The 24,339-nt window shown below is 40.8% G+C and overlaps 2 protein-coding genes across 4 annotated transcripts in view; one reads left to right on the top strand and one right to left on the bottom strand.

Moving 5' to 3' along the window:
• mtm1 (myotubularin 1) overlaps window positions 1–16,109 on the bottom strand; it is a 45,123-nt gene extending 29,014 nt beyond the window's left edge. For 2 of the 3 annotated variants that reach the window (XM_015957770.3, XM_015957771.3), the window contains exons 1-4: window positions 16,019–16,096; window positions 3,966–4,040; window positions 3,270–3,342; window positions 28–119 (exon numbers count right to left, since the gene is read on the bottom strand). In XM_015957770.3, the coding sequence (XP_015813256.1) occupies window positions 28–119; window positions 3,270–3,342; window positions 3,966–4,022 (222 nt within the window). In that variant the 5' untranslated portion in view covers window positions 4,023–4,040; window positions 16,019–16,096. Of the gene's footprint in view, window positions 1–27; window positions 120–3,269; window positions 3,343–3,965; window positions 4,041–16,018 lie in introns of all 3 variants that reach the window. The other variant, XM_015957772.3, reaches the window with a different exon arrangement.
• A 7,879-nt stretch (window positions 16,110–23,988) lies between these two features.
• The window catches only part of nat16 (N-acetyltransferase 16), a 40,346-nt gene continuing 39,995 nt past the window's right edge, over window positions 23,989–24,339 (top strand). The window contains exon 1 of the mRNA XM_054735714.2: window positions 23,989–24,146. The gene's annotated coding sequence lies outside the window, so the exon portion shown is untranslated. The remainder of the gene's footprint in view (window positions 24,147–24,339) is intronic.

Here is a 24,339-nt window from a genome sequence, read left to right as displayed (position 1 = left end):
CTACGATTCAGCTGCTGGTGAACTTACATCGGAGCTCTTGAAGTAGAGTCTGTAGTTAGTGAGCAAAATTTTTCCCTTCAATGCCCCGCTGAACGGACAAATGTAAAGGATGTCTAGTCCTGAAAACAGACACAGAACAGATACATATCAACTAGAATTCAACTTCCTGAACTGACGGTACAGAATAAATTCCTGTTTTCACTCTAAGACACACAGGGAAGTGAGAGTGGCGATACATCTAAATCAACACTCTGGCTGGTTCAGAACAACACACTGAGTACAAAGCTAAATATGATGTGTGATGAAGTCACTGGAGTCCAATGAGGTGAGGAATTATGGAGCTAGGATTGGGACAATATTCAGTGTAACTTGTACCAAGTTTTGTAACTTGGAACATGTTTCATGACATGTAACTTTGGATTCATAGCTTGTAACTTTAGTTTTCTAACTCGTAATTCTCAATTTGTACTTGTATTTCTTGTTTTGTAACAGGAACATTGTATTTTGTACATGTATTTTTTATTTTGTAAAATCAAACTTTTATTTTGTACATTTACTACTCATTTTGTAACATCAAACATTCATTCAGAAACATGAAACTTTTGGTTTTTACCTAGCAGACTTACAAAATAAAAAAATCGATGTACATGTTTGAAATCAAAACTTTCTACAGGTACAAACTATCTACAGTGTTACAAATAATTTTGTCTCAATTCTAGCTTTGGTGGGAGGAACTTGGGTGGAACCAATGACAGCACAAGTCTTAGCTGCCAATCACATTTCTCGAATTCCTGTCCAATCATTGGGAGAGGAGGGCAGGGTTCTGTCAGAGCTGTAGAGAGAGTTACGACACTCCAATACACTCCTATGGAAAGAATGGAATGCGGGAGTCACGTGGTTCATGTAGCTTCGAATAGTTCCAAACAGCCCCCGCTGCTGCACTGACCGTAATTCACTTTCGGTGTTTCGGAAGGATTTTCTCTGGTAAGTTGATGAAATGTCATCATTTTGTTTCATTGTGAAGCGTTAGCTAACCGCGTCGTACCAAAATAAGCCAACGATGATATTTTATGTTGCCAGTTTTAGCTAGATAACCTGTAATGAGCTAATTGTGTGCAGCTTGTTGGTTGTGAGCAGGAGGACAAGCTGTAGACGGGTTTATTTCAGTTTGTTTGATTCTACGTTTTAAAAATATTCCCTGCAGTTTGAAATAGGTTATAAACTTTTTACATTATTAGTTTTATTTGGGATTTTTTGTAAAATACGTTGCTGGTTGCTGTATCAACACGAACATGCATCAGAAATGGAAGCACAAATGGAGAGACCAATAATAAAGAAAATGTGATTGTGAAGACAAGTAATTATTTAATATTTTTCAGTTAATAACACTGACTGCAACGAACTGCTGAAGCATGAGACAAACAGGATTACGAACGTAAGAAGATATGTTGTTCTGTTTTGTGTACTCAAGTAATAAGAATAGAATTAAGATAATTCAAGAACAGTAGTCGAACACAATTGTTATTGTGATATCTGGTCATGGTGAGGTTGCTCCTGCTGACTTGAGCCAACCATTTTCTTCTCACTGCGTCTTTGGGGAAGCCATAATTCTGATTCCTCTCTCAGACTGATTGCTATATGCAGCGCAGCCAACCATGTAAGATAATCAACCTGTAAAGGGATTATTAAAATACTATTTTTGTACATATAGAAATATTGAACAGAACCAAAAATATAGAGATGTAAAATTACATTTCAAAATTTTATCCAACCCTAAAATTAGTCATTTCAAATGTTAACCCACTGACAAATTTTATTTGAATAATAATCAAAAATAAAGTTATTCAAAAGAGTTTGATTAGGTCTTGAGTACATTGCTCAAATTTATTGATTCAGCTTGTTTGTGCATATGTAATGACTAAACATAATGTTGGTAAAATGCTTTATTAAAAATGCTATTATACATGTTGTACAAGTTTGGAGTTCATTTTTTTCACAAATAACACTTTTTTATCTACTATGTTTGACCATACAGTTTTATTGAAAATTTATTTTTAATTAGTTGCTATAGAAGCCAGATAAACTGGGTTATAGATGCATGTACTGTCTTCACATAAAAATATAAAGTAATGACTGTAAAATGTATTCTACTGAACATAATAGATCATCATTCAAAGCATAAACAGCTACATGTTTTCTTCAAGGTAAGCTGGAGCAGAATTCTAGCTTCCAATAAACACTTTAAAATGGATATTACAAATCGAGCTTAGGGCTTCTTGTAGGACTTAAAGTTATTAAATATACTTATATTAGAGCAGTGTGTTGCATTACTACATCAAATGTATTGCTATAATATATTATAGTGTGTGCTCTAAATGTGTTCTACAGTGTGTTAGGACTGTCGTGTTCCTGTAATGTAGAACAGTCACGGGTGTTTGTCTTCCCACAAATGCTCGGAAAAATATAAATAGGCTACTTTGTGAAGGAATTACAACATAATATATATATAATAAATAATATTATTCAATAATTACCACAAATCGCCAGGGGAAATGTGATTATATTAAATTTTTGTGATTTGTCCCACCATACGCCGTTCAAACGGACTTACGGCGCTGTGGGATGTTTGGAACTGAGAGCTCCGTGAACCACGTGACCGCGAGTCGGCGAGTTCAAAGAGTGTCGTAACTCTCTCTCTCTACAGCTCTGACAGAACCCTGCCCTCCTCTCCCAATGATTGGACAGGAATTCGAGAAACGTGATTGGTAGCTAAGACTCGTGCTCTCATTGGTTCCACCCAAGTTCCTCCCACTGACGCTAGAATTGAGACAAAATTATTTGTAACACTGTAGATTTGAGGTTTGTACTTGTAGAATGAAATGTGTGTTTTGAGAGTTTTGATTTCAAACATGTACCATGATTTTTTTATTTTGGAAGTCTGCTAGTTGCAAAACGAAAGTTTCATGTTTCTGAATGAATGTTTGATGTTACAAAATGAGTAGTAAATGTACAAAATAAAAGTTTGATTTTACAAAACAAAAAATACATGTACAAAATGAAATTTTCCTGTTACAAAACACGAAATACAAGTACAAATTGAGAATTACATAATTAGAAAACTAAAGTTACAAGCTATGAATCCAAAGTTACATGTCATGAAACATGTTCCAAGTTACCAAACTTGGTACAAGTTACATTGAATATTGTCCCAATCCTAGCTCCATAAAGAATGGGGATCCCGCTGACAGAAAGCGGTTATTTATACTCGCCTGTAACTGTGTCCTCTCCTGGTAGCAGAGACACATCCAAGGAAAAGTCCATCTTTAGAGAATCTCTGGTGGTCTAAAAAACACAGCAAAGGTCTTACTGATGGATTCTGATACTTTTACATTTAGAGTTTCAACACAAAGGCTTTAAACACCAAAAATATAAGAGGACAAAAAAGAACACTGAACTTGTAACGTTTTTGTTTCAGTACAGAAAAGAAAACAAGTCACCGCTCTATCACACAGAGCTAGGTTAACATCTGAGCCACTCTGATTCAGACCTCAGCTTGGCCCCGTAGGACGTCTGAGACTAAAAGTGGATTTTAACTCCAAATAATATATTTCTGAAGAACATTCATCTTTGTCTGAAGCCAGCAGAGACACTGATCCAGGTTTGGATTGCTTACAGAGCATGACGCTCTTCTATCTGCTGTTGCTCAGAAAACAGTACTCAGTATGTGGGATTAATTCTGGAGCATCAAGAAGCTTTTTTAAAACACTTTTACTTCTGAAGCATCAATAGACCCAACATCTTCTCTGAGGGACCTCTTTAACAGGATTTTAAGAGCAACCATGTTGGTCTTGCTCACCAGTGAGGTGGTTTTTTATAAATAACCGGTTCCCCGACATGCTTTAAATTAGTAGAAATATTAAAGGTAAAATGTCAGTTTAATACGCAAACAGACCAAACCAGCTTACAGTAGAGATGTGAGAGTCCAAAGTGCTAGAGTTGTAGCCTGAGACTGGTGAGGCCATCGCTCAGAGAGGGACAGGCTGAGGAGTAAAAACACCAAGTGTGAAAAGGTCTGAGTGAACATCACCAAAGATGCTCTCTGAATCAACACTAGAAGCTTCCTTAGTGAAGGTATGAGTTAAACAGCACTCAAAACATTAGGACAGAAACATGTAACAGGAAATGTCCAAACACGGGCAACAACAGAACCCCAACGAGGCTGGTGGAGGAATCAGAAGCCACACTGGCCAAAGCAAAAGCGTTTCCAGCCAGAAAAGACTAAGGCCCTGTCCACACGTAGCCGGGGATCTGCCAAAACGTAGATATTTTTCTACGTTTTGGCCTGTCATCCACACGAAAACAGAGTTTTTTTTCACACGAAAATGGATCTTTTTAAAAACTCCGGCCAAAGTGAAGATCTGCGTTTTCTCCGTTTTGGGTGTCTGCGTGTGGACGGACAAAACCGGGGTTTTAAGGTTCGCAACGTCACTTTCCGCGACAAATAATGCTGACATCACGTGTGCGACCTGTGTTTACACTAGCCGACAGCATGGATGCCCTCAGAGCTGCGCTCTTAACAACGTATTTATCCGGGTACGTGTGGACAGAGTTTTTTTTTAAACGAGGTGGTGTGGATGCAAGTTTTTGGAGGGGCGGATATTCGTTAAAAAAAAACCCCAGCTACGTGTGGACTAGACCTAAAACCATCACTAAACAGATTCTAAAAAGGTTCCAGTGGTCTGAAGTCTTTATGGGCTGTGGATGACCAGATGAGGATGGCTGCATAAAGTCTGCGATTATTTAGGGTTACATGTCAGGATCCAGAAGGCTGGACTCGTGGCATGACGTCTGACTGGGCTTTGTTTGTGAAGGTTGCATCTCTGAGAATTCCCCAGAGAGAAAGACCAGAAGAGTTTAGTATTCCTTACACTTTTCACTCAAAATGATGCAAACATTTTAAAAAATCTTCCTTTTGTTGTCCACAAAAACAAAACCATCAAGGCAAGGCAGCTTTTTGGCAAATTTCACATATAAAGGCAATTCAACGTGCTTCAATGCAACTTCAGCTGTTTGGCACATAAGTAATAAATAATTAAATAAAGCATATTTTAAAAGTGATATCTCAGACTTATGTTAAAAGTAACCTGACCTGAGTAGTGCTGGTTACTTAGTTCTTCAGATGCAATGAGACAGTAAATATAAGACAAGTGTGAATAAGGGTTGTGTTGGAGGTACCCTGTACAACAGCTTCAGAGCCCAAATGATCCAAATACGGTTAAAGACCAATTTACTAATTTTTTCAACACATTTGCAGTGATCTACTCTAGTCTCTACTACAAATCAATGCCTTGCGAGTCAATCTCCGTGGGAAAAAAGGTTCTGGCACTCGTATTTCAGGAAGTAGAAGTGAGCCACAGGGTTTAACAGAACACGGCAGGATTGGGAGACTTATTTCCTGATATCTGGACATCTTGTCTCCGATTGACTAACAGCAACACAACTCTACCACTGACTCTGTTTGCTTTACAACAATGATATAAAATCTCCACAAATGTTTTTTTTTTTCTTTTTCTTCCGGCTCTTGGAGGGTGCAGACGCTTTTTTCCTTCTCTCCTCCATATCTTATCCTCAAGGCCTTTGTCTGTCTCTGTGTGCTGGGTGCACGGCTGCTTCTGCATTTTTCTGGAAACTGGAAACTGAATTTCACTAAAATGGATCTCGTCAGTTGGTCACTCAACGCGATTGATAAAATTTTTTCAACGATGAGAACAGGAGAAGAGGCTCCCGGATGCCCCGCCGGGACAGACCCAGTTGGACACATCATGGACTCCTGGAAACAGCAGAACTTGATTTGTCTATCTCAGCTGTCTGTGGAGGACTCTGAAGATGTGTGGATATTTGTGGTGTTGGTGTCAGGTTTCCTGCTCATTGGCCTTGGAGGCTACCTGGCTTACTGGAAAATTAATGAGCTGTCAAGGAATACTGGCCTGGTCCCGGAGCTCAGAGATGGTTTGCACCACGCTGTGAATTCACAGACTCACATAATTGTCGAGATGAATCGTAAGCTTGGGACTTTGGCCGAGATTCGTTCATTGGCACAAAAGATGCCATCAAGGAGAGAGTGGACGAATCAGCACGGATTGGGATAGATTAATGTCCATTATTGGGATTTTGATAGGTTGAGGACCAACAAACTGTAAGACAGAGAGGAAATTATCTCTGTCTGGCCCCAAAACAATTTATAATCTGAATCTGGCGTCCTTGAGCCAGCAAGGCTCCAACAAACCCCCCACCCCACCCCCCACCCCCCCAGAAGATAGGTGGAATGTGCCGTCGCTATGGCAACTCAACTCTGTCTCCTTTCCCAGCCTGGGCGGGATTGCAGGAAGGCCGCTGAAACGTTCCAGGGCCACTGCAACCCTCCAACCCTCAATGCTCCTCCCCCTATCCACACTGAGGTGACATGCGCTGCTTATCGTGGCTGCAGGAACTGAAGTGGGGATAGTCCCAACCCACCACTCCACCTAGTGGACACTTATGTTGTGTTGTCTGAAGTCTGTTGCATATCTGTCTGAGGTGCTTTTTTGCAAAGCAAAGCTGCCCTCCTGGTGAAGGGTAGCTCTGAAGTGCCTTTTTTCCCTCCACCTGAACCAATCCTCATGTAACCATCTTATTTCTATTAAGGTAGCGTGACTCGGGTTGCGAATGACCACAGTCACCAATTCTTGTCATGTGTCTTGCCCATGTATGTCTGATCTCTGAATTGTGTGTACTGAAACTCTAATTTCCCTCTGGGATTAATAAAGTATATTTGATTGATTGATTGATAAGACAAGCCTGGAGGAGTTCTGTCGTGTGATGGAGTTGCTAAGCTTCTACTAGCCAAGATGTGCTCTGCACTCTTCTGGACATTAAATCAAACAGTCTTCCCCATAATGAGCCAAGATGGGTGAGTCCATGAATGTTAATTTGACATTATGACATGCTAACGTCACTGGCTCTTCTAATCAGAGTGTCCCGTCCATTTTCTATCTGCAGCTCGTGCAGGAAATAGGGGTACAAGACCATTTTCACATTAAGCCTAGGCAACTACTGTCATATAGCAGACTTGGTTGACCAGTGGTTAGAGTGCTGGGCTGGCATGTAGAACCGGGTCAGAACCAAACAGGGTGAAGCTGCTTTTAGCTACTATGCTGCACACAGATGGAATCGTCTTCCTCATGACCTCAAATCTGCCCCAACTCTAGTAACCTCTAAATCAAATTTGAAAATCTTCATGTTTTCATCAGCCTTTGAATAAATGTTCTTATGCTGCACCTTCTGCACTGTTCAGAAAGGGTCCATTTTCACCTACATATTGACCTACATGGTCATCTACAGATATAATTCCATTTTCTAAGCGGATTTTAAACTCTTATCTTCTAACACCCAGAAGACTCTGCAGTGCGTGTTGACATTACATGAGGACAAGATTGTCGGCCTGTGTTGCCAAACAAAGCTCTCTTCTGATAAGACTGCAGGATTCCACTCTGAATGAAAAGTGAACTTTTTACAACTCACAAGTTAAATAATCATTAAATGATCATATGGTTGAATGAACCGGATGTTATTTGCATAATAATAATGTTTGAATAATCTGCCTAATTCAGTGAAGTTGAAATGAATATTGTTCTGACAATGATCCATTTATATATTTTGATCAGTAATGTATGATTTAACAAGTTAATCACTATCTCCACTCATACACAATGTTCATAGGATATAAATTACGGTTACAGTCACCTCTCACATAAGTTTAAAGATTATTTATCCACAGAGTTAGAACATCTTTGTATCTGATGAAGGTGTGGTTCTGATGGATGTTTGGTAAACCTACAACATGTCAAATTCTGATTCGCCAGAATCATAACATGGGGGATTAATAAAACTAGGATGATTTCCAGAGTTACTCAGTTTCCAGCTGACACCTCGATTCGGCCAAATCGGGAAAGAAGCCTTTTTGAAACAACATCTCTTTGAACTTAAGTCAAAAACTTGCCACGAAGCTGCAAGTGATTACAGACACAACAGCTCATTCCAAGAGCTACTGCAACTCGGACGCCTAATCTGCAGACCCCGGGTTGCATCTCATGGCCAGGGAAGTTGAACTCAGAGGAAGCTACTAATCTCTGAGGATCGTGGTCTCGACGTCCAGTGACCTCACCACTCTGACCGTAAACCTCCGGACCGCCGGGAACAACTCATACAAGGGTATCGTAGACTGCATACTGGTGTCTGATGTGGTTTTATTAATAATCACTCTCTAGTTTATAGCAGACAACAAATTATTTTACACTCAGAACTCAGTTTCTTCCAGATACAAAGGTTCTGATATACATCTACTTTACACCATCATCACCGCAATCACACTCCATCATCACACATAAATTCCTTCACATATCATTATTCATAGCTTGTCATGTAATACAATTAGTCTAGAAAATAAAGTTTATTTTTAATTACATACTTGACTCTGTCTGAATTAATACGAAGTGTGTTTATGGTCACTGAACAAGCAAAGAATCCTAAATTCTTCTAGTTAAACATTCAAAGATCAATCAGGTTGATATTCTATAATTATATAGAATCATCACCTCTTATTGGTTATTATTAAACCCCCCATAATCTCACTACATAATAACATTACAGTTAGCTCACCCTTTAACTTTGTTTCTTTTTCATTTTTAAATTGCATTTCCTGTCACGTTGATTTTAATGTTCTTGCTATTCTTACTAATGGAAAGCACATTGAATTGCCTCTGTGTATGAAATGTGTTATTTCAATCAATCAATCAATCAAGCTGCCCTTCCTTGCCTTAACAGTGCAAACGGCAATATTTATGATATTTTGTGCCTACCTTTGCTATAATAGCCTGATATAGAACCTTTAAGGTTGCTGACATGTACCTTGGTTAAGCTTGTTAAATGTAAAAAGGTCATTATTGTGATTGTATTGTTATTTCTGAGACTGATGGAGAAATTAGTTTCATTACTGTTCCTATTTGACTTTTCTTTATCTTCAAAAACTCTCCAAAGGAGCAAACTGGACACAAACATCACAAAAAATTATCTGAAGATTCTCAGAAGTTATAATTATGTATTACAGCTGTGACCCAACTTCTGCAGATGTTCACTAACCATGCAGTTTCACAAAGGTTTATAAATATCCTGAACCTCACACAACTTCCCCTACCCTACTTCCTCTGCTCACCTGGTGCAGACATGTGGTGGATGCAGCCTAAACATCCAGCTATTAATCATTATTGAGTTTGTTAGAAAAGAGGACTCTGAGCCCTTGTGGACAACAGCTTACGAAGAAGAAGAAGAAGAAAATATCTTTTCTATAGCGCCTCTCAAGATAAAAATCACGAGGAGCTTCACAAAAACAAAAAATGTAAAAATAATAAAAGAATTTAGAGAATGGTTAAAATATATTTAAAATGGGCAAAAATAGACAAGTGTGATTAAAAAATGTAAAGAAAGAGAGAGAGTGAATAGATAAGAGGGAAACCCGTGGATCCTGAGGAAGGTGGAAAAGGTGGGGAGAGCAGAATAAAGAGAGTGGTGATGAAGGTCATACTAAAGCCAGCCTGAACAGGGGAGTATTCAGTTGCTTTTTTAAAGAGTCCACTGATCTCAGGCTCAGGAGGAGAGAGTTTCAGAGTCTGGGGGCCACAGCAGCAGATGATCTGTCACCTTTGGTCTTTAGCCTGGTGCGCTGTACACTGGACCTCAGGGACCTGCTGGGGGTGTAGGGACTAAGAAAATCACCAATGTATGATGGTGCTTGTCCATGTAAGGCCCTATAGACCAGAACCAGGATCTTGAAATGAACCCTGAAGTTGACTGGCAGCAAGTGAAGCTGGAGGAGAAGCGGGGTGATGTGGGTGTGTTTGGAGGACTTGGTCAGAAGCCGAGCACAGGCATTCTGAACCACCTGTAGACGGTTCAGGGAGGTTCTGCTCAGACACGTGAAAAGAGAGTTGCAGTAGTCTAAGCGTGAGGAGATGACGGTGTGGATGACTGTCTCAAGTTCAGAGTGGGACAGAATGGGACTCAGCTTTGCAATGTTCCTGAGATGGAAGAAGGAAGAGCGAACAAGAGAACTGACATGAGAATCCAAGGTGAGAGCTGGGTCAAAGGTCACACCAAGATTCCTTACAAGAGGGTTTGGTGTGAGAAGCAAGCTGACCAAGAGAGTCTCTGACTTTGGGAACCAGCTTGTCTGGGGCACAGATGAGGATCTCAAGTCTTATCTTCATTCAGCTGAAGAAAGCTCCCAGCCATCCAAGTTTTGATAGAGTCTAAGCAGGTGTGTAACAGCTGCAGCTTAGACATCTCATGGGGCTTAATGGAGATGTACAGTTGGATGTCATCTGCATAAAGATGGTAGGAGATTCCTTTGAAGGAGCTCAGGATGTGCTGAAGAGGAAGCAGATAGAGGAGGAAGAGCAGAGGCCCCAGCACAGAACCTTGTGGGACACCATGGGTAAGAGAGGTGGTGGAGGACCTAAAGTTGGAGACGGCCACAGAAAAGGTGCGATGCCAACAATAATGCTGGATCAGTGTTTAGATTAGAACACAACTAAAACACAGCTGTTAATCTGATGTTTTCTCTAAGTGTTTTTCTCCCCAGAAGATCTATGAAATTGCAATGTCATAGAAACACTACTTGGTACATATGTTGGGTATGGGTGTGTGGGTGTATCCTCAGCCAAAGAGTGGACTTACTCAGTTTAGCCTCACAACAGCCATGGATAAAGAATGGTACCCAATCATCTTCCCAGAGGAACTCCTCCAACCATCCAACAATTTGGTGATAATGAAAATCTCCTGCATGATGGAGCTCCACTCTATAAGGCTAAATAAACATGCTCCATCACTGGGAAGAGCAGTTGAGCGATATGACACAATGGATCGATGTCAGAGATGAAAACATCTGTCATATACCTTATTTGTATTGTAGCATCACAAAATCATCTACAGAACAAAAGGGGTGTGGGCAGCATGTGGAGGTGAGAAGTTTAGAAAGCTCATCAGCTGAATTACCAGTGTCAGACACATTTCAGGTTTCATTAACAGGGTAACATGACTTCTCATCTAACCTCGTCACTTGGTCTCCTGCCAACAGGACATGCCCGAAACCCCTGAAACAGAGGGTGCCCTGATGAAATATCTGAAGCACCCCAGTGGGTTCCTCTCAAAGTGGAGGAGTAGTGGCTATATTCAGAGTCCCTCCTGACTGTCTAAGCTTCTCCTGCCAAGGAGCCTTGTATCAGCTACTCACTCTTTCAGTCATCCCCCAAAGCTCATGACCATGGCTGAGGGCGGGAATGTAGTAGAACAGGGGTGTCAAACTCAAACTCACACTGGGCCAAAATGAAAATCTGGGATGAAGTCAAGGGCCAAACTTCATATTTTTTGAAAAAGTGACAGCAAATTTGCTCATTTTCTTTAGCAAAAAAAAACTGCAACTTTGAACCTTTTAATTTGGAAACAAACTTATTTCTGCATTAACACTGAATGTGGAATAACCAAATTACACACGAGCAAGTCAGTTTTAAATAAAAAGCATCAGTGGTATTCATTACTTGTGGTATATTCAGCATTTTTAAAATCTATTCAGGATTTATGTTTTCTTGTTGTTTATTCATTTTTTTTATTCTCCTTTTTTCTCCTGTAATATGTGTCATCGCTGCTGTGACGTCTAGCTTTCCCCACTGAGGAACAATAAAGGGATTTATCTATTCTATTCATCTATCTGCAGCCTTTCCACTTCCTGTTTACTGTAGGTTAAATCTTTGCTCACGGGCCAACAACAAAATAAAAATATCATCTTATCTTAAATGAAAATGCAACATCTCACCTGTTAACTTTCATGTTTTGGAGCAGAAAAAGAGCAGAAAACCAACATATTTAAAGCTCAGTTTGCTCCACTGGTTTACTGTGATGCTCACCTGTTCCAGCCAGATACCTGCATCATGGGGTTGATCTAAGCTGAGGAGGAGACTCCTGTTGTTTTGTTCATCTTCATCATAATAATGACAACATTAGATGACAACAGGTGCTCACATAGGTTTGTGCTGATGAACATGTCTGAGCAGCTTGACCACGTTGTTGTGTGTCGGCGAGGAGAAATAAAAACTACAGCAGCCACAGAGTCATGCTGGTTTGAGCGTGTCGCTGCTCGCTGGAGTTATATCGGCTCTGTCTGGACGTTAGTTGGAAAACTTTCTCTTTCAGTCGTGAACACATTACTGAGCGGTTAAAATCTCCGTTTCAGGGCTTCAACGTCGGCAAATAGCTGAGTAAGCTCGGCGCTGAGTGAGAGGAGTGTTTAGTTAGTCCGAGACAGCGGAGCTGCAGACACCGGCAGCAGACGCTGGAAAAAACAAAAAGGAGGGGGCGCGTCGGCTCCGTGCGAACGCAGCCAAGCACCATGGGAGTTGTAGTCTTTGCGGAAAAATCGGCCAGCGGGTCAGTTTTAATATATTTTTATATTTATCTCGCAGAAAATCAAAAGGTTTTCTTTCTGACTTTGCTCCCTCTTCACTACAGCAAAGTAGGGATGTAAGAAAATAATATCGATATGGCAATATATCGTGATATTATTTCCTGCAATATCGATATTCAAAAGCTGTGCATCAAATTTTTTTTACGAATTTACTTGCTAACATTTATGTGTTTTCTTTTCTTTTGGTGCAACTCAAATGCCAACCACTGGTTATGGGCAGTGTGCAATGGGTTTTGTTTCCACCATTGAAACGTAAATCCCTCTATTATGGTTCAGATTCCTCATGTTAAGTATCAGTTTGGACTGTTTATTGAATTTTCCTAATCCAATCCAATCCATCTTTATTTTTACAGCACTTTATACACAACACTGTTGACTAGGGCTGGGCAATATGACATAAAATCAATATCACGATATATTGAGGATTTCACCTCGATAATGATAAATGGACGATAACGACAGGTATGTGCAGAAACAAAAGTTGTCCACCAGGTGGGGCTGTCACATGTATTATGTTGAGTCTCATTTTTTCATAATTCAAGGTGGTACAGCTTCTTAAAGTGACATGAATGCTACCAACCTACACACATCTTTTGATTTTTTATTATCAAATTTATTGACATGGGAAAAATTACCTGATAAGTGTCAGAAATTTCGATAAGGATAAATTTTCGATTTATTGCCCAGCCAGACCAAAGTGCTTCACATGCAGATAAAAACATACCAACATAATTAAAAACAATAAAAACATGGATCATATATTAAAACATACAAAAACATTGTAAAAGAAATTAAATGCAATATTGCTTAAAAACAGAAGTAGATAAGAACAATCAGTCAGTGTTAAAAGCCAGTGAATTATAGTGAGTCTTGAGGGGGGACTTAAAAATGACCAGAGAGGATGCCTGTCTAATATTGCTTGGAAGCTGGTTCCAAAGTTCAGGCTCAGCCATCAACAGCTGCTGGTCAGCCAACCTCAACTGGCGAGTTGGCTCATATGGCACCAGCATGTCCGCTAGGTAGGAAGGTGCCTGTCCATTCAACGATTTGTATGCCAACACCAGTATTTTAAAACAAACTCTAAAAGCAACTGCGACCCAGTGCAGAGAAGCCAACACCAGGGTGACATGCTCATGCCTGCAAGTGCCCATTAGCAAACGAGCCGCAGCATTTTGGACTACTGAAGTCTATTGAGACAACTCTGACTCACCCCGACATAAAGACTATTACAGCAGTCAAGGTGACAAAAGCATGAATGAGTCTTTCTGGATTACTTCTCACCAGAACCGACTTGACTCGGGCAAGCTTCTTTAGTTGGAACAAGCAGGACTTCACCACACAGTTGATCTGCTTATCGAACTTCAGCTCCGCATCAGCCTTCACCACTAAGTCAGTGATGTCCTTCGTAGGAACGGATGCCAACAGGTCCAAATGAGAAGGGGAGATGGTTGATGCCCCACTAGGTTTAAAGTACAATAAACTCAAGTCTAAACAAATCTGGCTGAATGTATCACAATATATCGTATCGCCTGCCCTGTATCGTGATACGTATCGTACTGCCAGAATTTCATCAATACAAACACTAAAATTGTAAACCCCAAAATAATAAAGATTTTTTAAATGAAAGGGAAAAATCCACCAAAAGGATCATGATTTATGCATCAAGTATCAATATCTTGTTATTTGACCGGACAGTTCTGGAGAAACTCGTCTTCCATGGGTTATCTGACTCATTTAGTGGAGTCCTTGATGAGGCACCATCAGTCACATCATCTCTTAGCAGCTGTTTTCAGATTATTTACATAACACCTATTCACAACTGCAGTCCTCTTGAGTGCTAAAAGAAATCAGTTCAGGCACCGCAGTCAGATTAACATGTAGTCTAGTTAAAATCTTACTGTAATAACCATTACAGCCTGCATTTACCCTGAAGTTCTGGTAAAGGAAACACACCTAGTGAGCATCATGGAAGAAGCTGCAGTTCTGACAGAAGAACACAAAACCGGACTGGAATGCATCAGATACAGTTTCTGAGAGAATAAACTTGGGACAGATGAGAAACAACTGGAGCTGATTGATGAAATTTGGTTTGCAGATTGCTCATCTGTATGCAACACTCCATCCTGACAGGGAAACTGTTTCGCTTCTGTTTGGAGGATCTGCTCACTCAGCGAATAATTAACAACAGGACTGATGATGTTGGTATAAGACCTTTTCTGACCTCTCCTGCACCTCCACTGGCTTCTCTGAAGGCGGTGTCCTGTCAACAGGACCTGAAACCTGTCGTGTGGAGATTTGATGACCTGCCAAACCTGAGACACCTGAAGCACTTTGCCTCAGGGAGAGTGGACCAGAACATCTCATTGAGAAGTCCAACGTTCTACTGCTGGCACTGATTGCTGCTAAAAGGAACCATCTCTTTTTTACATGTTGTTTACTTTTCATTACATGTTCTAATTTTGTCCTTTGAGGGTGCCCATACACTCACCACAGGTAATGCAGCAAAACTACAATACAGGTGAGAGAGCGTTAGCTTTACTACCCATATCCAGATGTTGGTTCACCTGTCTGGAACTGGTTCTGGTTAAGGTAGCGCGACTCGGGTTGCGAATGACCACAGTCACCAATTCTATAATTGTGTGTACTGAAACTCTAATTTCCCTCTGGGATTAATAAAGTATCTTTGAATATGAATTGAATTACTGCTGATTCAGAACAGACCAAAACCAGCTCCAGTGCCAGAAGAGCCCATTACAGTTTAGACTATTTACTTCACAGCAGCAAAGACAATAATCAAAGAAGAAACTAGAAGTCATGAAGGAGTGGGAACGTGACAGTTGTGGGCGTGGCCTGTAGTGTCATTTTGACAGGTGTTCACCAGGCCACTTCTGGATCTGTACAGGTTTACCTTTCTCCGGGAAATAACGTTTATTTGGTGTGTTTAATAATAAATACTGAGCCCGAAGCGTTTCACCAGAGCGACCATCTAAACATTCTGAAGCTCTGAGACACTCATCTAGGACGGTTGTTTGTGATCTATACCATATTTTCTATAATTTTCTATTACTTTTATTATTTTTTCCACATAAGAGTCCTCTGAGGTGGAGCGTGATAAGGTGGTGTCCAAACACTTCCTACAACAACCAAAGCGGAGTCACCACAGCTCAGGCTCCAGCAACACACACTGTGTGTGTGTAAAGCCCGGGGACTAGGGTAAAACCTGAACCGGTGGGGCAGGCCGAGACGAAACCCCGGAACACCTTAAACATAAGTTTGCTTTCTGAGCCAATTCAAAGGCACAGCTCTGGAGTTGCACTAGCACAGGCCTAGCCCAAACGACCGCTTGTTGCGCCACATATTAGCTGACTTCTGAGCAACAGCGCAAACAAACGTGCGCCAAAGCTCTCTGGAGAACACCCTGTCAGTTCTGGTGGGTCTCAGCCGGGAACAGACGCCGTATCTTACCAGGAAAGCGCAGCGCTCCGTGGCTAAACGGTGATCAGTTTCCTTCAAGCCACAGCACCAACTCACTATGAGTCACGTGACAGGCAGGCACAGCGCTGATGGGCTGTTAAAGGGTCAGCACCATATTTCGTTGGTGGAACATTAGACTGAGCTTCTTCCTCGCCACTCAACGTTACTTACAACCGGCAAATATTCCAATAGTTAAAAAGAACAACACATGTCAAACTCAGACGCAACAAAGGGCTTTTATTTTGAAATGATAACACCAAGCAGTGAAAAATAAGGACGGCACGGTAGCGGCATGTGTATGTGTAAAAAATAAATAAATAACAAGTAAAATGACGTGTTAAATTATAAAAGTACTATGATGTCAATATGACTTGTCACTTCATTCCAGATCACAGTTTTCCTCAGAGGCTCAGGCGCCTCTTCAGGGTGATTCTTTGAACTTGGTGCCTGTTGTGTCCAACTGGTTTACCATCATATAAAGTAAATGACAAAATACATTTAAAATAAGAAATGGCAAAGTCTATGTTCCTTGGCACTAGGACACACAACCAAATTTTTATAATTGCGTTTTTAAAAGTTAGATGAGTTCCTGAATAATAGCTGAATGAGTCACAAATGACCAAAGTTGCTGTTTCAGTGAACATAATGTAAATGTAATTAGACAGTGACCAGAATATTTTCTGCCAATATAGTTATTAGCCACTCTCCTTTAACCCAGCAAAACAAAATATTTAAGAAAGACAAATGAATTATCCATAAAATTGTACAAATTAATCATGTCTCCATTTTTGTTCAAACCCATAACAGAATATAATTCCCCTTTCTTTCTTTTTTTAAATTTCTTAATTATTGTTCAGTCAAACTTGCTCTGCAACCAGCAAGTGACAACACTCGAGTCTTTTCCTGCTCATACAGAGGTATTCTTCCCTACCTATATTTTATCATTTTTATCATCACAGTGACATCATCAGACTCAACCTTTCAACACTACATGCATACATTTTAGTTATGATGGTTTTTAAAAAGCTAATGATTGAATTTGAAATATACATTAACTATTTCTCCTCTTCCTATATGATGCTCCGTATGCTAGCTTATGTTAATTTATAGGGGCAGCAGAGTAGCCCCTGACTGCGTGCGCAGATCGGGGCGGGGTGCAACGTGGGCGGAGTCAAAGCGCCATGTTGAAAAAACCCATGTAGAGGCAGGCCGCCATTTTAGATAGGTCTCCTTCGCCCCAGTGCACTCATTTCTAGAATAATGTTATCAAGTATTAACTTGACTTAAAAAGTATTTTTCTCAGTTGTAAGTTATTAAGATAGACTTTAAAAGTCTTATTCTGAGTCCTGGATTAATATAATGTCTGGCACGATGTACTGTTGATAAGAAATATAGCTTTGGGGGGAAATGTTATGTGATCACTTTTGGGGGGAAATGGGTTAGGCTTTCAGAATCTGTCTGTGAAGCATCAGGTATTGTTCAAACCAGTATTATTACACTCAACCCCCAAGGTTGTAGAAATGGGATGTGACAAAGCAGGGTTTGCTGTCATTACTCCATTTACATTAAACCAGTATGCTTAAAATAAGCTAGTGATCTTTTTTACATTTTGTATTGTTATTATGCCTTTAAGAAGCACACTCTGTTTCCTTTCTAGCGGAGGCTGAGAACAGGGCAGGACGGGGAACAGAGTATGTTACCTGCTGTGGGCTTTTCTAATTTCACTGTTTCTGCCTTCTCCAACTTGTATTTTAATATTTATGGTGTTTACTTTTGATTAGGAGAATTCTCTGCTGAAGGACACATTTGAGGCAGCAAGGTGGCGTGGCACCAGATCCTTCAAAGGAAAACTTTCCTTTCCCCAGGCCATCACCATGGACAAGGAAGCTTCCTTGAGGGCAGTACAGATGAGGAGCTTAAAGATGTGAGGGAACCGTTCCTGTTCACTTTAAGTTTGCAGGAAGACTACGAAGAGTTCTGTGTTGAGCTTTGTGACAAGAGGAGGATGCAGGTGTTTGCAGGATTTGACACCCCATAAAATCTTTTCCCCTGCAGGAATGTGTTTAACGTGTTTGTGTCTGAGTGTTATGGTAATAATTTTTGTGTTCCGTTTCCTCAGTAAGTTGTTGTTTTAGAGGATATTTTTTATTTTTGTGTGCTTTTTGGTTCTTTTGTTTGTATTTTTTATACCTGTGTTCTACCGTTGACTTTTGTTTGCGTTATTAAATTCACCTTTTTTAACCCCCCCACTGTCTTTATGGGTGACCCCGCAAGGAAAGTTGACCATTGAGCAGGATCGAAGGTTTATCCCTTGAGGTCCACATGGCAGGGGTGAGGTGGTGCTCTCTCCTCACCCCTCCCTCAACACACACACACACACACACACACACACACACACACACACACACACACACACACACACACACACACACACACACACACACACACACACACACACACACACACACACAAATGTTACTTCTAATGTTTCTGCTTTCCTGTGAAAGTAACCATCATCTTTCCATGTGTTGTTTTGTTTAACCTTATAGTCGTTCAAAAAGCAAGAAACTTGCCAGAAAAGCAAGAGACAATCCGTGCAAACAAATAGAAGAACTAAAAAACAAAGTCGAAATTCAAAAGAACTAAACAGACAAATACAAGAAAAGCATCCAGCGAGAAACCCTGCATAAAGACTCCCTCGGGTCCAAAGTTCATCAGTAGCTGAAGAATTTTAACGTGAACAGAAGAAGCTGCTACTGTGGTTTAGAGACATGTTGAGGAAGTTGAACCAATCCTTATGAGAATTTAAATTCGGATCTGAGAAACGCTCCAAAGTAATTAATAAACCTTGTTATTCAACCACTGAGTTATCCGAAGTGATAGGTTGCTCCTACCCTAGATGAGCAAGGATTGTGAAGCAAGTGCCGTCTCTGCAGAGAGCATCAGTCTTCTCAATGAATGACTACATCAAGGTATGCACTTCCAGATACTTCCCAGATGATCGATGGAAGTAGTGGATTTGATCTGTTTCTAAAATCCTTGGTTTTGTGACATTTAGGTTTAAAACGAGTCACCTGACCCAGTGTCTTGCCATCCTGCCACTCAAACTGTTGGACAGACACACTGATAAATGTGTCTCTTGACATGTATCATCCGGTCACAAGGCTCTAAATATTTAGGAAGGTAGGATGAGGAGAGAAATGCTTTAGCACCCTCTAGAGGGAATAAGCTGTATTAGTGTTGATGATGAGAGTGGCCGTCTCTGAACCAGTAAGGCTTTGCTGACCACAGAGGCATCACACAGCACAAACAATGGTCAATTTACTGAACCAGTTAGTTTAATTGATGCGGTGGGAAAGTTCCCATGGTGTTTAATGATCTAAACATCTGCAGGAGGAAATATTGTATATGAATGTGAGGACAAATTCAATAAGATTGAGATGTACATCAGTTTTAAAACCTTTAAACTATATTAAAAACATTTATTTTCCTCCACAGGAGAAAGTGACGCTGAGCCATTTGAATGATGTCATTTACCGGCTGGGAGAATGACGATTTGTTTTCTTTTGTTCTTTTAACAAAATCTAGCTTTTATCTCCTGCTTTAATTTGTTTTTATAATAATAATAATAAGCTTTATTTATATAGCACAATTCATACAGGAAATGCAACCCAAAGTGCTTTACAAATTAAAATGCCCCCACATACCCACATTCCCTCCCATCTCCAGGAATGTAAAAGCATTTTAAAAACAAATACCCCCTCATACACTCATGTTCTGACACACACACACATAAAAGAAAATAAAACACACTGGGCTGAGTTCAGATGAGCCAGAAAAGATAAATTAGGGAAATGCCGTTAAGGGAGCCATCTGCCCCGACAGCGGCAGATCCACAGCGGCAGCTGAGGCACTGACACAGGGCGCCCAGGGGAGGGAGGGCGAAGACCCCCACCTCCACCTAGGCCACCACAGCCGACCACCGCCCCCGGGGCAGAGGGCTCCCACAGAGGAAACACAGGAAAAGTATAAAATAAGGTTAAGATATAGGATGAGGATTTCCAAGATGGCCGCTGGACAAGCTGTGCTGGTGTGAGTCTCTGCAAACAATTAAATCTAAAACTTGGACTAAATTCGGACTAAACTGATCAACAACATTGGAAAACTATTTGAAACAAGGAAGACAACTGCAACTTGATGAATTTACAATTGGAGTTGTGAAAGATGTCAAAGGGAAGACAAAAACAGTCTTCCAAACAAATGGAGGCAGATGCGCAAAAGCAAATGGAGAATAATCGAGAGGAAACAACTGAGGACATGTCACTGATCAAATCATCAGGTTTAGCTGAAACACTTAAAGAACTGAAGGAATTTCGAACTGAAACATCAATCAGTTTTGGAGCATTAAAAGCCGAAATGAACGAGCTACGAGTAGATTTCATGAACATTAAAAAAAGAATGAAGGAAGCTGAACAGAGAATTGCTGAGAACGAAGACATGCAATGAAAACCTCCAAAGTGTTAATACAAATTCTTCAAGTGCAAAAACAATTAGAAATAAAATGTGAAGAACTTGAAAGCCAAACCCGCAGAAAAAATATAAGAATCTACTCGGTACCAGAAGATTGTGAAGGGAATAACATCATTGATTTCGTAAACAAATTGGCTCGGGAAAAGCTGGAAGTGGCTGATGAACTGCATCTTGAGAAGGCACACACGTTGGGCCGAAGACAGGACGAAAGGAGCACCCCAGAGCGATTCTGGTTCAGTTACAATCATATGCTATGAAACGGAAAGTACTAGAAGCTGCTTGGAGAAAAAGAAATATACAAGTGAAGGACCAAAAGATCTACTTCGACGAGGACTTTACAAGAGCTGTGTTTAAGTAGCGTGCAAAATACAAGAAAGTGCGGAAAATACTCAATGAAGGGAAAATTAAGTCACGGATTCGGTTTCCAGCTAGACCAAAGATCTTCTGTGAGGACGGGAAAGTGCGACTATATAATGAACCCCAGACTGCTGCAATTGAATTAAGTGAGTTCGGAGTAAAGATGAATATTCCAGAAGAAAGGGAAGATCTGGAATCAATACTGAGGAGCACAGGATGGAAGTTGAAGGAGAAGAATTCCCGGCCATGAACTGATGAAGGAGTCAAGGTCTCTTGAGATACACAAGAGATGAGGTACTTTTGGACAAATAGCTATGGTAAAATCTGCTGAAAAATCCTTGAAAAGATTTCAAGCTGCAGAATATAAAACACTTGACTATGAAACCAATATTGATCCAGATAGCAATCTGCTAAATGCAATTAATGACAATTGTATATATTATATAAATGATAGCAATAGAAAGGAAGCAATAAACAGCAGGTCTATTTATTGATTTAAGAAAAGCATTTGAGACCATAGACCATAGTTTGTTGCTTTCTAAGTTAAATAATTACGGGATAAGAGGGATAGCTCATGATTGGTTAAGTAGTTATCTGACTAAAAGAAATCATTTAGTACAGTTAGAAGATGAAATTTCAGATTCTCAAATTATTACATATGGAGTCCCACAGGGTTCTGTGTTGGGACCTAAGCTCTTTGATTTGTATATTAATGACATTTGTGATGTGTCCAAAATATTACAGTTCATTTTGTTTGTGGATGATACAAATATATTTTGTTCAGAATGACTTACAGATAGTCATTTGTCTGTTCTTAAAAACATGAATGTTCTCTGCGGCCCTGAGGTCCTCCAGCAGCCCGTTCCAGAGGCAAGGGCCTTTGTGTATATTTTAAAGGCCCTTGCATGGGTCACTGATATTTTAAATTGTTTTATGCATTTACAGCACTTTGGTTCACCTCCTCACTGATGGAAGGAGCTTTATAAATAAAGCTGATGATGATTTCAGCAGCACAAATTGGCTGACTATGACCTTTACATATCGGCATCGGTATTGGCAAAAGAAAAGCCAATATCACTTAATCTAATCTAATCTGGTATGTATGGTCAAATCGTCCGTACCCACTGTCAACATTCTGTCAGAGATTTGGTGTGAAAACAATCTCCAGCTACATATTGGACATGTGGGACAGTTCCCCACTTAAAATATCAGGTGTGTTTGGGCATTTGACAATAGGATCATTACTCCGATCCTCACAAACTGATCCAGGACAGCTGTTGTGTCAGTGCTACGGCGAAGGATGTGTTTCAAGTCTTTCATAGAACTCAGGCAAAGTCTGATGACCCCTCAACTCTCATTCATCTCATTGAGGGTTGACTGAACGCTGCCAGTGAGCTGATTTTCCAGCTCATGTGTCCCAGCTGTACAGGACCTAACTCAGAGGCTGACACTGATGACTCAGTAATCAATATAAACTCCAATAACGAGCAGCTATGGATTACTGCAAACTCATTCTAGTCCACGTGCTGAACGGGATGTCCAGCACGTCCACTTCTGGGAACTTTCTCCATCCACAGATGTTGAATGTGACTTACTTGCAGAGAGAGAATACTTTAGTTTACCTTTTCTGAATAGTAGAAATTTATGTCACCATTTATAGTGGATGTCCACAAAAGAGCTCTATTGATATCTTCATAGATGTCATCAGGTTTTCTAATCTGACACAACAGTGGACACCATGGACGAGATGGCGCATTAGATGACTCTTAGAAACCCAGATTGGGCTTGTCTCAATGCTTTGGGTTAGAGTTACGATGACTAGTAAATGATGGCTCTGGTCTTGCTCTGAGGATGCTGTCAGATGACAGACCTTGGAGTTTGGTGACCACCAAATCATGCTGACCACCTTCACATCTATTGAAGACTACAGAGAAAATTGGGTTAATGCCATTTAGGTGGAGGAATCTTGGATTTCTCTGCAGGTCTGGGAGACAGCCTGTTCTCACCCCCAATCTTTGTGCAATAATAATTTTTCAGTGCAGGACTCATATTTAACTGAGCACGTGAGAACTAACTGTTTTATAACACAGTTGTGACCTGATGAAGCAGAGGGGGAGGACCAGTGACCCCTTACTCTAACCTTTACCCTTACCCTGACCTTAACATGACCCTGACTATTCTAACCATTTAATTCAGTTCATTTATTAGGTGCAGTTCAGAACAGAGATCTACTGCAGAAATAAACAAATCTAAACCATATCAGGTCCAAAATCAGGTTCAGACTTTGCATAGGTGAAAATGTTTGTATGTTAAACATTAGTGACATCATCAACTGTTGATTGAAAATATTCCACCTTAAAGTGGGATTGTTTAAAAACCATTAAAGCTATCAGAACACCAGTTCAGTCATGTTAAGTTTCTGACTGTGACTAACCTCTGAATCATGAAGTCCACCTGAGCTATGGAGCTACAAAGGGGGTGGGGCTTCCTCACCTGTATCGTCTCCTACCAAAGACACCTGCTCCTCATCTTGATGTTTAGAATTAGCTTGGTTCTGCTGAAGCCCTTAAAACTATCATGCATGCTGACAGAAGCCCAAACAGAGCTAGGTAGTTTGGTGCTGCTTGACCAGAATCATCAATCATCAAGTGTTTATCCTGTTGGCCAGAACCAATCAGCTGTTCCCAGTTACAGTCGGTACAGGTCCACACAGAAAATAGTTTCTGATCAGGAGCTGTTGATAATGGGTTTGTTTTGTGACAGAAACCCGAGACCTGGTCCTTAACAAGACTAGATGTCCTGATGGTAGCCTGCTGGTTTGGGTCAGAGCTGTAACAGAACTCAGAAGTTCTGTGTGATTCCAGTGTTTGGTGATTGGTCACGTGGTCCGGGTTATGCATTTACTACCGGTAAAATGATGGGAATGAGTTTCTGGTACCACGAGAACGGTAACATCAGACCCGGGTTTCTCCTTCTACGGCTCAATGACTCATATGAACGGTACCGGACGGGTCAGCAACACGGTTCCTGTCCAGACTCCGGATGAGACGGTGATGCTGAGAAAATGGAGCGTCAGTGAGGTGGTGACGTCGGGGAGTCCGGGGGGCGGGGCCTGAGCCGGTCTCATTCATCACCAGAACACTTCGTGCTGCACCTGATACCGCCAGCGGTACCGTTTGTTTGGACCACTAGGACCAGTCACACCAGGACCCCACCGCTGGAACCACACACGGTAAGACCCGAACCCGACCGGTATGCAGAGCTGTGGGTCGGAACCGGACAGATGGCTCGGCGCTGTCCAGTAGGCCCGGTTATGAAAAGAACCCCAAGCCATTAGCATCACTACTGGACTGGGGGGAGGGGGTTGTTCTGCATTTCTGAACAGTCTGACCGGGTCAATTTTAGGGTGCACGTCTGGTTCTGAT

This window comes from Nothobranchius furzeri, chromosome 3, assembly GCF_043380555.1.
Source record: "Nothobranchius furzeri strain GRZ-AD chromosome 3, NfurGRZ-RIMD1, whole genome shotgun sequence".
Classification (NCBI taxonomy): Eukaryota; Metazoa; Chordata; class Actinopteri; order Cyprinodontiformes; family Nothobranchiidae; genus Nothobranchius; species Nothobranchius furzeri.
This window is presented reverse-complemented; position numbering and strand designations above follow the sequence as displayed.